Genomic DNA, 17,102 nt, shown 5'->3' on the forward strand with positions numbered 1-17,102 from the left:
TGGAGCTATTATTATCATATTTGAGAAAAAAAAGATGGAGTAAATCTAAGTGTGTTGTGAGAGTGTTAATCGTACCTTGGCATAGTCCAACGGCAGCTGGTCCTCTGGACACTTGAAGACGCCCTCACTGCAACAAAACAACAGAAAAGTTTGGTTATTATTTGATTCACTCTGAAATAAAAGCTGACTGCAGACAAAAACTGTTTGCAAGCATCTCAGCAAGGACGATCGGCCATTTTTAAAATCATATTCAGCGTTCAGTGAGATTACTAACTCTGACCCTGACTGAGCAGCCAGAGCTAAAAGGCACTTCTCTGACAGTCTGTAAGAGCAGCGCTGCATCGCCTTTAGTTCTGTTCTGTCTCTTCAAACACTCTTAATATGAGAAGTTCTCTGACTCACTGATGTCCGCACACACACACTGCACAATAAAGTCAGATCTTTCAGCTTCTGGCTTTAATGGCATTGGGTCTTTCATCTTCTCCCCTTCAGAGGAAACGTCTGCACAGATTTTTATTACAACAGAGGATAAAACTACAAGTTGGAGCCTGATCGCTTTATTTATAATACATAAAGATACAATTGATGATTCATTTCCCAGCTACTTTTACCAATCCTCTCACAGCTCCAAGTGAGAGTTTAATTTCTGCCCTTGTTTCGCAGTCGAGATAACAATGAGCTAGTTTCAACAGGCCTCTGTTTTCCTGAGAATAAAGCAGAGTAAACCTTGCCTTCATGCTCAAGGCTTTTCCTCAGGAAAAAGAGACGATTTGCTGATTTGCGTGTGTGTGAAAGCGAGAAGAGTTTTTGTTCTTTTCTTAATTTTTCTCCTCCGGCAGTTTAACCCAAAATAAGACTTTTTTACAGGCCCCTGCTCAGTTATTGTGGCGCCACAGCGGAGCCATCGCCGGCCCTGTTTTCGGGCCAGATGAGCGAGTGCCACGGCTCATTAGAACGTCCCTACCCTGATGTCATCATGAAATATTCACACTTGTAAATAATGGAGGCAGCGGCCAGTGTGGGTGAGCTGCTACACAGAATCTGAGCTTGCAACTGCACAGCAAAACCATCCAGACACACAAAGATTACTTAAAAAACACAGAAAAGGTGATCTGTGGCTGATCTCATGAGATGTCAGCGGTGTCACAACTGTCACCAAGCACCTTTGCTGCTTTTGGGTGAGGGATGCTCACACAGACTGTCTTCATTTTCAGGTTATCGATTAAGTAATTTCAACATTCATTACTTCCAGCTTCTCAGATTTGCTGCTTTTCTCTGTTTTATATGATATTAAAATAACTCCTCTGGGATTCAGACTGATGGTCGGACAAAACATGACATTTAAAGATGTCAGCTTGGGATTGAGGGAACCTGTGAAAAGCATTTTGACATTTTATAGACCAAATGATTTATCGCTGTAATATTTAGCTGCAGCCCTGACCTCTTAAATATTTTGTTTTTCACACAAACTCTTCTGAAGCTGCGGACAACGGAGATGCACAGAGATGTGTTTTTGTTCAAAAGTCACAAGCCCTGAAGCTTGATCTGACCTCTCGTGCAAAGAGGCCTCTCATAACCCAAACCGTGCCTAAATTACATTTAAACTAATTAAAGGACAACAGTGTGCAAACAGCCAGTGTTTGCCTCTTGGTGCTTTAATATGGTTGGCTGCAGTGTCACCTGACCACTGCTCCCAGAGGGCCAGTGACATGTGACAGGACGGGAGAGTGTGTGTGCACTTCGCCCCATGCACCCAGCTGCTATGAGACCAGGGAGTGTGCTGACGGGGGGGATGGGAGCAGAGGTTAGGCCTGAGAGGGAGGGTTGATGAAAATGGGGGGCGGAGGAGGAGGGTTAATGCATGACGAGACAGCAGTAATTCTCCTCCATTAGGGTCACTGTGTCAGCAGGGAACTGGAGACCAATTAACAAGCCACACAGGGCTGTAAAAGAGGGTCAATCGATTAGAGGCTGGGAGAGCCCAGTCGGCACCTCGCGTGTAGTGTGAAATCATTTACAGTACTCATCGCTATCACTCAGGAATCATCTCACACCGTGGAGTAGAGAAAGCACCACAACCACACAGTGAGAAGAGATGGGAAGCGACAGGCTCTCAGCTCCGGACAGGGGGACAGCCAGAGGCCCCATCCAGCTCGGGCCCCGTATCTGACGCACAGAGAGGCAGACAGGCGAAAAGAGCCAAGTCACAGACTGTCAGGATAATTCCTTCCCTGGTCGCAGAGAAGCTCCTGCAGCCACACATTCATGTGTTCGGGCCCCGCTGCTGATAATACCGCTCGACTCTCTTGGTCGCTCGTGAGTCGAACTCGCTGCCGTTTTGTGACAGCACATTAGCAGTGAAAGGTTGGGCCAAGTGTGTAACGCAGCTCCAGTTCAATTACATCCATCTTCTCTGACCACAGAGGGCTTTCTAGAAGAGTCTAGAGAGCAGCATGACCACAAGTGACTGAATATCAAAAATAGGACTTTGTTTTTCAAATAAATTCATCCATTACTGTGCTTATAAAATGACAGAAAATTATGAAAAATACAGATTCCTGGATTCAAATACTTTGTTTTTTCTGACAAAAATCCCCAAAGATACTCAGTTCAATATGATAAAACATACAAAGTGAGAAGCAGAAAAGCTGCAAGGCTGCAATTAATGTTTTGAAGTTTTAGACATAGTAGCGGTTTCAAACTTTAAAATGTTAGCATGCTAACACACTAAACTAAGATGACGAACAGAAACGTAAAACTGCTAGCTGAAACTCTGCATGTTAGCACTGTCGCTTTGATAATGTTAGCATGGTGATGTTAGGATTTAACTTACTGTAAATCCCCACAGGGCTGCTGTGTAGCTGTCGTTTCTTATTTGTCAGTTGCCTGATGAAATGATTAATACACTATAAAAATTGTTACCAAATAATTCTGCTGTAGACCGACAAATCAGTTGATTGACCAAACTTTTTGATGCATCTGGCAATTTATCCCTCTAAATCCTACACACTGAACTTTTAACAGAATGACAGAAAACAACGTGGATAATCGATTCACTCTATGAGTCATTTATCATTCAGAACATTCAAAATGTTTGTTGGTCCCAGCTTCTCAAATGTGACAATTTGCTCTTTTATATGATAAAAAATTGGGGGTGTTTCTGGCTGTTGGTCAGACAACACAAGCAATCTGAATGTGTCACCCCGGGCCCTAGATTAACTGTAGAAACAATAAAGAGGTTAATCAGTCGGCAGTATTGTTAGTTGCAGCCCTAATGCAGTCATTAAAGGATAAACATGAATATTACATAAGGCCAAGGAGTGCAAGTGGGAACTTGCACCTTGCCGACAGCCATCCCCTTTTAAAACAAGTTTTCCCACAAATGTTTGTACCGCAGATCTCTGACCACAGTTCACACCCTCCTCAGTGAACATCCAGGGCAAGAGGCCGATAAACAAGCATTTCAGTGTCGTGTTGGGATGTCACAGGGGAGCAGCTTAAGACCGGACAGCGTATAGTATAATACAATCACCTCATTAAAATTTCATCGCCTCCTTCTGTCTGCTCGTACAGCAAGAGCAGCAGAGGCTCCACAGCTGCTCTGCTGAGGAGACGATCACATTTAAATCACCTCAAATTCACTGTCAGACAAGGGCACGCACATTATCACGTCATGTTGGCTTGTGGAAATCTCATTCACCTACTCTGCAGGTGAAATGCACCCACTTGTCAAACCCATCATTGCCTAGAACCTTAAATCCCTCTCCCTTCTTATTGCCCCCTCTCAAATCTTCTTTTCAGGCGCAGATTAAACAGCCATCCATTCATCCGGCCCATACCACGAGGACAGCCGTCACAACATGCTTCGTCACTGTGCGCACGGCTCCTGACAGGCAGACGGTGAGAAGTACAAATCCCCCAGGTTTAATCTCACCGGTGCAGAGCGGAGGGTTTTTTTTTCCTAAGCGACAGCGATCAGCCTGCGGGCCACACAGAGTGGGCATGTTGGTGACAGTAACCTTGAAACCTGCTCTATATTGACTAGCAGAGAGAATCCTAAACAAACCTCCCTGTGTTTGCCTTTGTAGCGGGCAGGGCTGTCGAGACACACTAAACAAACTAAATCAAAAGCATGAGGCCTTTGGAGGGAGCAAGTCTGTGGCACATTAACACTCTAAACAGACCTCTGTCACATGAGGTATTTTCTCAGATACCATCAAGGAGCCTCGACTGAACTGCCCGATTATCTCCTGCTGGAGCTCACCGCCAGCTTTCATGTTCATCCTCGCGCTAAACCCTTTTTGTCTTTTCAAGTTATAATCGAGATTAACTTTTATATACACAAACAAAACCTTAAATTCCACCAGCGCCCTCCATACAGGCTCTCAGTCTCACAGCTGAAACCAAACTCCCTCCTTCCTCACAGGAAGTGGAAGAGAAAACAGGAATTTTGTTTTATCTCAGATAGAGTTCCTATAATCCCCCAAAATCCATCTGGTTTTCAGTTTGTGTGTGTGAGACTGTGTGCAGTCATGCCTTCTTACTTTGGAGCCTCCAATTTTAAACAATAATGATTCAGATATTATAAAGACATTAGAGAGCGTGTGATGGATATTCCTCCATGTATAATCAGTCACTGATGTCCAACATATTCCAGGAGTTTTCTTGATGTCCTCGAAAGCTGATTTTAGTTTTCTATGGTTACACTCCTGCTGAAAATATCTCACTTGACACTCAACACTTAGTTGATTGATTAATCCTTTATGACATTTTTCAAGCAAACATCCCTCCAAAAAAGATGATTCCAGCTTCTCATATGGGAGAATTTGCTGCTTCTCCTGGGCTTACATTATAGTAAACTGAATCTTTGTAGGGTTTATTATGTTGCTTGGAAAAAAAAAAACTTTAGATGACCTCTACCCTGACCTTTAGAGTGGAATTTCTCACAGTTTTCTTTAGTTTAATAGGACAATTACTCAGTTAACTAGGAAAATATTTGGGCAGATTAGTTGATTAAAGAAAATAATCAAGCCACAGCCCCACAATTGAGCTAAGCTAACCACCTGCTGGCCGCAGCTGCATTTTGGTGCACAAACATGATAGTGGTATCAATCTACTCATCTAACTCTCATCAAGAAAGCAAAAAACACTATTCCATTTCTTTAATAATAATCTTTTGTTGGTACCTTAAACTACAGAGAGGTGAACTATCATTAGCCTGTTTCACACTTCCTCTTCAAGGCGGGAATTTAATGCCATTATGCCAGAGTTGTCTCGCCTTTAAGGAGGCATTGGAGGTATAAACAGCACCAAAACCAAGTCTGTATAAACAGGACAGCCGGCAGAACAGGATCATGGGCGCCACAGGTGTTATGTTTTGACAATGTGTTATGCTTGCTGCACTGCGGGACATTTAAAAGTAGCTGCTAGCAGTTAGCAGCTAACTCAAAGAAGAAGAATGGCAGTTGAAAATGTCTGCAAATTGGGAAAATAATGAGATCCGGGAGCTTCTTACTCCCCGAGCAGAGGACAAGATTAAGAGCCGTTGCGTTATGCCCATCATAACTGTTTTGCTTCGGTGATGCTGGCATGCTATCTCAAATCACACATGGGGGTGAAATGATTCTGCCATTGTTTGATTCTGTGTAAAAGTGCAAAGGCGGCATAAGGAAGGGACATTGTACTGGCCCTATAGCACCATCTCTGTGTAAAAAGGGCTACTGTCCTGCAAAGAGGAGATGAAGCCCTATAGTGTCATTGCACTTATTAAATTATATATTAGGAGGCAAAGCCAATTAATAAAAGCAACCTGAATGCAACTTGTAGTATGGAAGCAGATCCAAACCAATACAGTACTGTATAAATTCCGTCCTGATACTCATAGCAAACTGTTTTTTAGTGTATTAGAAATCAGAGTCAGCAGTTTTGTACGGACTTTAAAATTATATATGATGTGTTACTTTGGACAACTACTGCCACTTTAATTATGGAAACTTCACAAAGAGAAAGCAAAATGTTTTTCCAAAAATTTAATAGATTATTTTTGTTTTCCCAGCTGTCTCTGGCGCTGTCTCACCACAACCAACAATTTGTTTTAATTTCTTCCAAATGAATATTGACGAACTGCCTGTGAGTTTCTGTTGCTCAAGCATATTTAGAACAATAGTACATGTCCAGACGGGAAAAAAATGTAATGTGCGTTTTGTTATTTTCCTGCACAGTAAATTTCATCAGTCACACAGTATATATATATGTTGTGTTACATCATAAACCAACTACAATCCATCCTGGAAACAACTTGTATGCACTACCCGGAATTTAAACCTGCAGACGGTGTTGGGCCTGCAGAAGCTCTTCATCTCATCCTCACAACTAGTTGGATTAACACCCTAATGTGAGCCCTTGTTGCTGACCACAGCGGGCCCTAAACGAGGTCGAGTGACGGGGGCTTAGGCTGGGTGGTGTTTCCACCTGTGGAACCTGATACGCCACGAGAGCAGAGCTCCCTTCGCCCACAGCTGATTTGGCATTCGTCCCAGCTCTCTGTCTGAAACGGGAGGAGCAGCTCCAACTTTCACAGAGTGTGATGACACACCCGCCCACAGGTGCATCGACTGCTCCTTCACAGGCTTTCTGTGTGGGACATCCACACAGAGCGATGCTGTGACAGCTTCTTGTGTGGGATTTAATACCTACAGGATAAGCTGTCCATACCTGTGGTTTGCTAGAGATTATATTGCGTATAAGCCTTCTGACATTTGTGGTGACATTCTCTTCCGCCACCTCTAATTGAAAGGCAATACTACATCACGTCTATGTACAAAAAACCTTTAAAAACACTGTAGTAACATACATGATCGCAAAATTGCCAAAATTTCTGTCTCCAGTAAGTAACTTATACATGCTAATGCTGTAAAATACATAGACAACTACTATGATAATATGTGTAAAAGGTAATTAGTCAAACCATGGTAATAATCCACTAATCACTTAAGCTTCTCAGGTATAAAAAAATGCTGTTTTACGTCAATAAATTAAATGCTTTGGGGTTTTGGATTGTTTGTCAGAAAAACTAAGAGATCTGATGATGTATTTTTCAGACTTTTCTCATGTTACACTGAAGCGACAACATTTGGTTTTGGTCTCTATGGCTAATTTCAACATTCGTGACAACTGTATGGGGGTTGAAACTTTACATAACTCACCCATTTACCTTTTATTAAGGCTTAAAGTTACACATAGGTCGCTTGAGTGACAGGCTGTCAGCCAACAGTGCCCTTGGCTTCTCAATCAGATCGACCCCTCACACCGGGTTTATCGCATTCCAGTACACAAAATTGGAAAAACTAATATTTTTTTAGCAATACCAGTGAATGACAGGTTAGCTTTCATAGTAATGCCAGCTGATAAGAAAGCATTACACCAAATTTTGTGCAAACAAACACCGTGGCAACATATTACTGCAGTTTATACTACTGTTAAATCACAGAGCAGCCATCTTGACGTCTGAGGTTGGGGTTTGTGATGCTCCTCCAACATCCTGAGTCAGAAATACGATTTCAGGGGGAGTTCAAGTTAAAATGTCTGACTGATAACTCGGAAATTCTGACTTCCCAGTGCAAATGGAACACACCCTTACATAGAAAAGTCTTGCAAGATTAGGACCGACAAGCACCTAACAAAACGTTTCAGACAATTAAAGAGTGGCTGCTTAAATCCATTCTTCTGTTTTATGGGACTGGTACAACCTTCTGTCCTGCTATCATTTTATTGGAATTTATAGAGGTCATCTGTGTCCTTTACCTTGTTCCAATCTGCTCTGTCCTTACTTTATAAAGTACAAATTTTGCTATTAATTACTGACCATATTTCACCAAACACAGGTGTCGTCTGATAAATATTAGTCTGCTTTGATTAAGTATTTCACAAGCAGCATATAGAACTATCCATTCTGAGCTGCCAGAAAGGCAGTAAATCTGACCAAAACAGACTTTATTCATCATTTAAATTCTCCAAAAAGCACAGAAGAACAGCAATAAACTCTTAAATGTATCAAAACAGGACGTTATTCCCTTAAAAATCTTTTGCTGAATGGTTTGTGATGGATTTCAGGAACGTCTTTGTTGAGTTTAGGGCACGCCTGTCCAGAATATGACACCTGTAAAATCCCAATCCGACTTCCTCTGCTGGTCACCAACAGCCGCAGGCAGTTGTTTCATGTGAAGTAACAATGGCTGACAGTCTGCAGGTCATGGTCATCAACAAGACGGAGATAAATTACATCTGACTTGGTGTTAGACAACCCTGAAAAGACATGCGGAAAATTAAACCACTTCCAATAGTGATTACACGCATTCATATAAATCAAGCAGTGCTAAACTTTAGAGTGTAGTTTAAAATCTTTATTTTATGCTTCCTTATCCAGACGAATACTATTTTTTCATTGTGTTGCTTTGCCAAAGCAGGAAAAAAAATGATGCAAGTGGAAGAAAGGCACTACTACGAGAGTGTGTGCATGTGTGGGTGGATGTCTGGCCTCTTTCCCTGGCTTCATCTCCAGCACCCCATGTAACACACTCACTGGGACCAAATGTGGACCAAGATAGAAAAACCATTAAAGAGGATGGTTTTATTACGAGCTACACTGACATTACAAAGCGCGAACAAAAGAGAGTGGATTTTGATGCTTTTGTTTGCTCTCTTTTGTATAATGTTTCTATGCAGTGATAATTTTACAAACACACACTGATGGTCAGGACACCTGAGGCCATGCTTGCTCATGCCGTCATCACTTATGTAATGATATTCATTTCTCCTTGCAGTTCACCTCACCGTGCTGACATTTGTGAGCACAAGCCATCTGTGAGTGAGTTCACGCAGCTGAAAAGCGTCCAAAGGTTAACAAATTCTCAGTTTGTTTTTCTTAAATGTCAGCTTTGCAGTAGCAATGGCAGTATATAAAGAGTAAGACTCCGATGGAGCTTATTTATATTTCAACCCGACAGCAACCCCAATATTTTTTAACTTGGCCTTAATTCTTTATGGCAGGAGACTGTTGAACAGATAATTAAACTCCCAGATAATATTATGGTGCACACAGAAAACACACAGAAACGTCTGTAGGCAAACCACCTATGACCAAGACCGACTGAACTGCATCTGTCAATGAAATAAACTAAATACTGTTTTAAGACTTCAATATGAACATTATGCACAATACTCCAAAAAATGTGCCAATACGATCTAATCCAGAAAGACCTTGTTACTGTACAAAAATTGTGTGTTGCCGATCAACCCACTCATTTTCCTTGAAATATGAAAATATAAATAATGAAGAAACAAAAACAAAAAACTGCAGCCCACAAAACTTCTGTCTGTTTTTCTGCATTAGTAAGACAAACTATTACACAAAAATACGACATTCAGCTAACTGATACACTACAACTGTTAATACAGGAACATCTGATAAACATATTTTGCAATTAAAGTACAGTGTGTAGGATTTAGTGGACCAGGTGATTAAAAATATAAACACTGAATAAAGCAGTTTTACGTTACAAATCAGTGTTTCTCTTACGCTGTCGGCCGCGAGCCCAGCACCTGTTAATGTATGCTCACCTTTTTCTCTGATAACTAAAGATCCAGACCTTCAGGAGGTTTTTACCTGGAGCTGAATTATCCACAGAGGTGTCTTCCTCTCCAAAACAAACAGAACCAATGATTTAAAGCGGTAAAAATCCTGAATAAAGCAGTTACACGTTAAAAATCAGTGTTTTGCCAATGCTGTTTGGCTTGTTGCAGGGGGGCTGCTAACTATGGTGGCTGACGCAAAAACACGAAAGGCCCTATCTAGAGCCAGTGTTTGGTTTGTCTGGTCTGGGCTACTGTAGAAACATGGTGGTCCAACATGGCAGACACTGTGGACAAGGACCCACTCCCTATGTAGACATAAAAAGCTAGTTCTAAGGAATTATTAAGTATAATCCATTTCTGCTGATAAATCCTCCTAAATGCTACACACTGAATCTTTAATAGTGCATTATTCTTACTGCTTTTTGGCAATGGAATTTGCATCATACTGGAAAACACTTTACATCTCTGGCATTGTGTGGGCTATATTTGTTTTTTCACACCTTATTGATAACTTTTATTGTTTAATTGTTTTATTTGCAGTCCTATTTAGTACTACAAACGCTGTACAGTATTTTCCCGTTTCAAAAATAAAGTTCTATCTCATCATAATCCCGTTAACATAATAAACTTCCCACTGATGATAAGGTCACCTTTATACACACTAGGGCTTGGTAGAAGATAATTATTACTGGTTTATTACAGTGTGTTTTTCCCTGAAAGCAGACCTACATTTCCTGGACGGAAATATGTTGTTTGTGTGGTTATATAAAGTGGCTCGGAGAAGCTGGTGAGGCAAAATCAGCCAGTCGGTCTGAATTTGCGAGCAATTAATACTATGACTCATCAAACTGCCAGAGGTGCAGCTTAGAAAACACCATGCCACGATAGAAAACAGTGGAGGAAAGAGCCACCTGCCAGAGGACAAGCCGGCTACAAAGGCACAGTAAGGGGTAAGGAAGAAGGAAGGAAAGAGGGAAGGAAGGTAGGATGGATGGATGGGAGGAAGAAAGGGCTGGAGGGAGGGTCAGAGGGAGGAGGAGCAGCCATCTGCAGGCTGAGCACAAGCCTGTGAGATGCCATAATCCATCCTTAAGTGTGTGAGGAGGGGAGACAGCGCTTAGAAGTATTTATAATCCCCCTCACACTGTCTCCTTCCATCAGTGTGATCGGGCTTTGACATGGAGTCCTTATCACAGAGGGGAGGGTTATAACATGAAATACTAATCCAACTCTTCTTAGTTTGTTCCTGTTGACTTCATGAATTTAGAGCCTTCCCAAACTCAAGCTGTGTAGGACTTCCTTCTAACTTGCACCTACAAACATTATGACTTTAGGGGAATGGTTTGGGTTTTGGGAAATCAAGACTGACATCACTCAAATGGTATCAAACTTCCCATCATAAACACATATCCTAAGGGCTCTGACACAACAATCTGATGGTCGCGCATAAATCGCTGTCCGGCCATTGTTGAGTGTGTATAGCCCTAGTATAGGCAGTGTGTCCCACACTGTTGGCACTAGTCGGACTCGGCACTTGTTGTTGTTTTTTTTCAGCTGATTCAGCATGTTGAATGGGCATTGGAGACAGCGGAGCCAAACAGTGAATGAAATCACGCTGATTGGCACTTCAACTCAGTGCATGAGGTTTGCATTTTTGCATTTTTTTTTAGCCATCTAACTCTTCAGCGCAAAAGGTTCATAATTATTTGTATTATTGTTCGCTTGCACACTGTAAATATCATTTGTATCAGTTGCATTGTTAATGTGCTAACTGGCTAACTAGCATCTTGAGTCTGTCCCATCTTTCTCTCGCTTTTTCTTGTTAAATGACGAAAACAGACTACGGCCTTCTGCTGGTATGGAGAGTTATTTCCCCAGGCAGGCACAGACTATACGTGCTAGTTGGCCGCTGATTGCAGTCTTTGCAGTGTCTTCAAGTGCAACGTTCTAGTCGAGACACAGGTGACACGAGGCAACGCAACAGTCTGCCTTCTTTGCAACTCGTTCATTGATGTCGGTTTGTTATGTCTGCGCCTTAAAATGTCAGACTATTTCTTTACCACTTGTGGAAAGCGCTGCTAGACATGATATGGATTTTAGTCTCAGTTATGCAGTTTCATAAATTTTGGCAGGCAATCAAATAAATAAACAGCAAATGTAATAAAAGGCTGTCGGATCTTTTGTTTTCCTGGTTGATTTTCATCCCCCAGATTATACGCTGTATGCAGGAGGTAAAGGAAAATCAATCCACTTTCATTAACTGCTGCTGATCTGGGTGCAGGGTGGTGGGGGGTTGAGAGAGAGAGCGAGAGCGAGAGAGAGAAGTCTGTCCCATCAAATGTACCGGGAGCTGAGCTCATGCATGCAATGCAGTGCAGTCTCCCTCACCCACGCAGTACACAGCAAAAAAGAGACCACCATAACGGAGGCGTACCCACATGCACAAGGGCCTGCACTGCGTACATGAAAGGAAAGGAGGGCTTGAAAGGAGATGCTTTACGTTTGATCTGGTTGAAGGGGCGGTTTGTGGAGGGGTGGGGCGGGTGGAGGACTGCGCCCCGAGATCAATGAAAGTCCTGAGCTTTAACATGTCGCACATGTGAGAAGGACCTACTGGTCTGTGAAAAAGCGCTAAAAGCTGCTGTCAAGGTTGCAGAGGGTGTGAAAAACCCCACTCTCCATTTTACTACCTACTGCCACACATTTGCACAAAAAGAGTGATCAACTGTTATTCACCAGCTCGGCCCAAATGGAAGCAGTTACATGCTATAAATTTCTCCAGACACGTGTGAATTTTAGCTGTTTTAATCACAGATGGCTGGTCTAATTTTAGCCCAGCTTCAGAGGACAGATTTCTGCTCAAAAGGGTGATCTGCAGTGACGGCGGCTGGCTTCGAGGAGCTGCGACGCTGCCACGCTAATCTTGTGGAATGCCTGCACTGGACGGAGGGGCTCCGAGATTGCCAAGGCATTGCCTGGCCTATTAAAAAGGAGAACTGCCTGCCAACTGTATGCATATGGCGCTGGAGAAGCAGCACTAGACACAGTCTCCTAATTTTTCCTTCAAACGGCATTAATGAATCAGCTATTGGAGACACAATCATCGAGAAGCACAGCATGAAATCGCAGCACTAATACAGATTAAGTGTGGAAGCAGCAGTGTGCTTCGGGCCATTGTACAAGCTGTCTGTCAAAACAAGAAAAAATGCATTTTCAATCAGAGTGTGAATGCTGCAATAATAAAAGGTGTCATTCAGAAAACAGAGACTAGTGTGCAGCTGCACAGTCTGAGGTAATTTCTCAATCTGCACGTGATGTTTATTAAAACTTAAAGGTTCAGTGTGTATGATTTCGTGGCATCTAGCAGTAAAGAGTTGCAGACTGCAACCACCTGAAACTTCTCCCATGTGCTTAGCCTGTGGGAGAACTACAGTGACCGACCTGAAAATGCAACTGGACCTTTTTGGAGCCAGTGTTTGATTTGACCGTTATTGGCTACATTAGAAACAACATGGCGGAATCAGAGAAAGAGGACCTGCTCTGTATGTAGATATAAACGGCTAATTCTAACGTAATAAGAATACAACGATTCTTATTTACAGGTGATTATAAACTAATAATTATGACATTCCATTTCTACCAATATATCCCCTTAAATTATACACACTGGACCTTTAAATCAACAGCTGGACATTTAGGGAAACTTGCTTTTTAGTTTCCTTGCAAAACGTTAGATAAGATGCCAGGGGCGCAGATGGCGTTTTTGAACTGGGGGGGGGCCAAGCTGTCAGCAAATGATTCCAACTCAATTAGTTATTTTGTGTAAATACATATATATATACACATATATACACACACACATATACATATGCAATAAACATTAGAATCGTGAGTTTTCTGACTGAACGAACATTGGTAAACAAAGGCCTACCTGATCAACACTAGCCGTACATGATCAAACTGTTGCTGCTTACTAGAAAAACATTATACATAAAGATAACAACATTAAAGATATTCACCTACAGCCTAGAATGCTATTATTTTACATTTAGCCTACTTCAGGTAAGTCCAAATGCCTTCTTATTATTGTCAGACTAGCTACTCAACATTACAAAACAAATATTTGGCACATCTGGGAGAGTCAACAGGTAACAGGCATAGGATATTTACATCTTTTGGTTCTGGAAAAAAACACTGTGATTATTTTTCTTTCTTCTCTGGCTTCATGTGGCAGAAAAATCACCAGCTCAGTCATTAGACAGTTGTATATGATCACTATGGTTACCGCTACAGACACGGGCACAGCTACGAGCTCCTCTTAGGACCCCCGTGCCTTATGATGCGTTACATTTACATTGGAACTCGGAACTCGGAGCTCCGAACAACGTAACCCCTGCACTGAGCGCTTCCCAGTTTAAAAACTGGGACATGGAACATGGAATTCGAAAAAAAATGGACAGTTAATGAAATGAAACAAAAAACCCAACGTTTATGCTTGTAGATGCCAGATTTCAATGCTTTTCCGAATTCAAAACTCCGACTTACGAGTACAACTGAACGCACCATTAGTCGTAGCACAAACACCGGGCTATCAATGGATCAGCTGTGCAGTCTTATTTACCGAGAATTATGTGGAAAATTGAACACCTTGCTTTCCCAACTCAGCAAGGATCTGCTCCAGCCTTTCCACTTCTTAAATCAGTGTAATGTGGATTGATCACTGATGAGGCTACTGCCGCTGCCATTTCAACTTACCACCCCCCCCCCCCCCCCCCCCCGTCCCCAGTGCAATCTGCGTGCATGTAAGATGCTAAACTGTCTGTTAAAAATGAAGCTCTGGCCAGCAACTAACTAGCTCAATTAGCTTAGCATTAAGACTGGAAATAGCTAGCCTGGCTCCATCCAAAGGTAATGAAGTGTTTTTCCACTCTATGCACCTCACATTTTTGCAGTAGCATCCTAAATGAATTGAGTTAGAAAAAACGCCAACTCAGAGCGGAAAAAGCACCTGACGGTTTTGCAATTTTCCCCATTGACCAGTCAGATCAATTGAGAAGCAGGCCTTCTTTGCTGGCAATGTCAACAAGTAGTATAGTACATAGTTTGAGTGAAGCTAACATTAGTTCACTTTCATCATCGCCCTAGGCAAGCTGCAAGACATATCTGAAAAAAACTGTGGCCTCAACCCCTTTCCAAAGTTTTACCAACTGTAATCAGGCCTGAACGATTGACAGCTGATTGTCAAACTGTCCCAAACTCATCCTACAACAAGTCTTGAACCGATCATCATCCAGACAAAGTTCCCAGACCAGCTGGTGGAATGGCCTGTGATTCCTCCTCTTTTTGAGGGTCTCATGTACCCACATGGATCTCTGTTTCCCTGTGGCCGACATACTATTTGGGAACAGCCTCTCACCCTCCATCAGAGCCTCTGCCCATCCTTTTTTTAATGGTACAGATCTGTGACTTTACTCTACAGGAAAATAGGAGTTAAGCTAAGGACAGACGACTCCTGGTTGCCAAGTAAAAATTAAAAAATACAAAACAAAAAACAGTGCAATTCCCCTCATTTTATGCAACCTGCAAAATGCACTCTGTCTGATCAGAGCTTCCAGTGTGTGTTCTAAACCCAGCCAACCGCTGCTAGCTGTGATTTTATCGTCTAGCAGACCAATCTTGTCAAACTCTCAGCAAGAAAGCACCTTTTAAACTATTCATAGTTTAAAGTTTGTTTTCGAGTTTTTTATAGGTCTTCATAAACATTTGCTTCAACTAATGTGTTGATGATGTGGAGAGTATCTGACAGATGGTTGATAGGGAGGTTAGGAGGCTAATGCCCTGTAAATCCAGAGATGAACACATTCTGTATCATAAAGCCTATCACTTTAAACACACTTTCTCTGATAGCAGCAGATAAATCAGTCCGTCACATAAATAAGAGATTTCAATGCCATTCAAGCATCCAGAGAGGAGGTGCTATCTTGAAATATGAAACCTCCATCAGTCAAGACAGGGCTGAGCTTTAATGGAGTCTTTCTGCTATCCTCCCTCACAGTAATAAAGATAAAGAAAATCCTGACACAAAATCCCACGAGGCGTTCGTGTTAAAAAGCCATTAAAATTTAAAAAAGGATTTTACATCCAGAGGTTTCATGCTCCTTTAACCAATTAAGACGCCATGTATGAGGTCACCTCATTGCAGGATAATTCACACGCCGTTTCCTAAATTAAGCGGTGTGGATTTCAGCGTGAATTAACTGTCAAAATGCCTTTTTTTGTCAAGATGGTCTTAACTCCTGTGGAAGAATGAAGAGGAATATGCCAATGGCTTGTTAGCTGCTCCTAACGGCTCATTATTCCTGTGTAACAACCTCCTTTTGCTCTCCGTGGGGTTTGGTTTATGAGTTTTAAAACCACCAAGATCTGTCACACCCAGCCCAGAGGCCAAGAGGGACAGTTTCTCTTTAAAGAGAATTTACTCCACTGTTGGCCACCAGAGGAAAGACATCAATCAGAAGCCACTTAGAGGTAAAGTTTCACGATTTAGCAGAACCTATAGACACATGAGCTCATGGCACCAGAAGAGGGGTGGACGAGCTCCTGCTTTGCATGCTCTTACCATGAATCACGTTTTATAGCAATTCGTAAGCACTTCAGTTCACTCGTTTATGGAGTCTGCTCTCGATGCCAAAACCCATACAGCAGACAAAGACGACAGTTGTTTTTAATGCATGCAGATCTACTGCATGCCTCTGGGGAATGAGCCTCACAGAAACACAGCTCTCATCACCCTTCAATTAAAACTATTCTTTTACTGCAGAGTGACTGTCATGTCTTTGAAAATATGTGGAACAAACGGGAGTTGTTGTTATCTGCAAACCAGACTGAAATTTAACAAAATATAGACCACAATAAGTGTTACATCAGGTGGAGGAGGCAGATTATTTCACCTCACTTCTGCATCGCCTCCAGTGCGACCAGCAGCAGCAGGTGGGCAGCACAGATAATCCCTCCAACCAGTAACATCTTATGGACAACAGATCTTTTAATTAACCTGCACCTGTTCACTCTGTGACCTGCCAAAGGAAATGGAACATACATATCTGCAACCCTGCTTACAATTTACTTCATTTGATCCGCTTCACAAAATAATTCTTGCTTGTTAAATGCTTAAAAGTTGAATTACACCTTTTAGTTGTGTTGACATGTGCTGTATCTGTGAGTTTCCATCCACCTGTGATAAAAACAAAAGGCGGCAAAGTGCAATGGACACATACTTGGCGCATTAATCATGTCTTAAATGAAGCATGTGACTAAAGAAGACCCAGACACACCAAGCCGACATCAAAGAACTAGTCGCGACAAAGGCTGACTGTTGCGTCACCTCACATCACCTGTGTTTCAGCCAAAAAGTTGCACTCAAAACACACAAGAGACAACAGCCAAAGACCAACTAACACATATGTTCT

General features: G+C 42.1%; 1 protein-coding gene across 1 annotated transcript in view; it reads right to left on the reverse strand.

Moving 5' to 3' along the window:
- traf4a (tnf receptor-associated factor 4a) overlaps positions 1 to 17,102 on the reverse strand; it is a 45,413-nt gene that overhangs the window by 12,253 nt on the left and 16,058 nt on the right. The window contains exon 2 of the mRNA XM_050069920.1: positions 76 to 127. Within this exon, the coding sequence (XP_049925877.1) occupies positions 76 to 127 (52 nt within the window). The remainder of the gene's footprint in view (positions 1 to 75; positions 128 to 17,102) is intronic.

The sequence above is a fragment of the Epinephelus moara genome, chromosome 2 (genome assembly GCF_006386435.1).
Source record: "Epinephelus moara isolate mb chromosome 2, YSFRI_EMoa_1.0, whole genome shotgun sequence".
In the NCBI taxonomy this organism is placed as follows: domain Eukaryota; kingdom Metazoa; phylum Chordata; class Actinopteri; order Perciformes; family Serranidae; genus Epinephelus; species Epinephelus moara.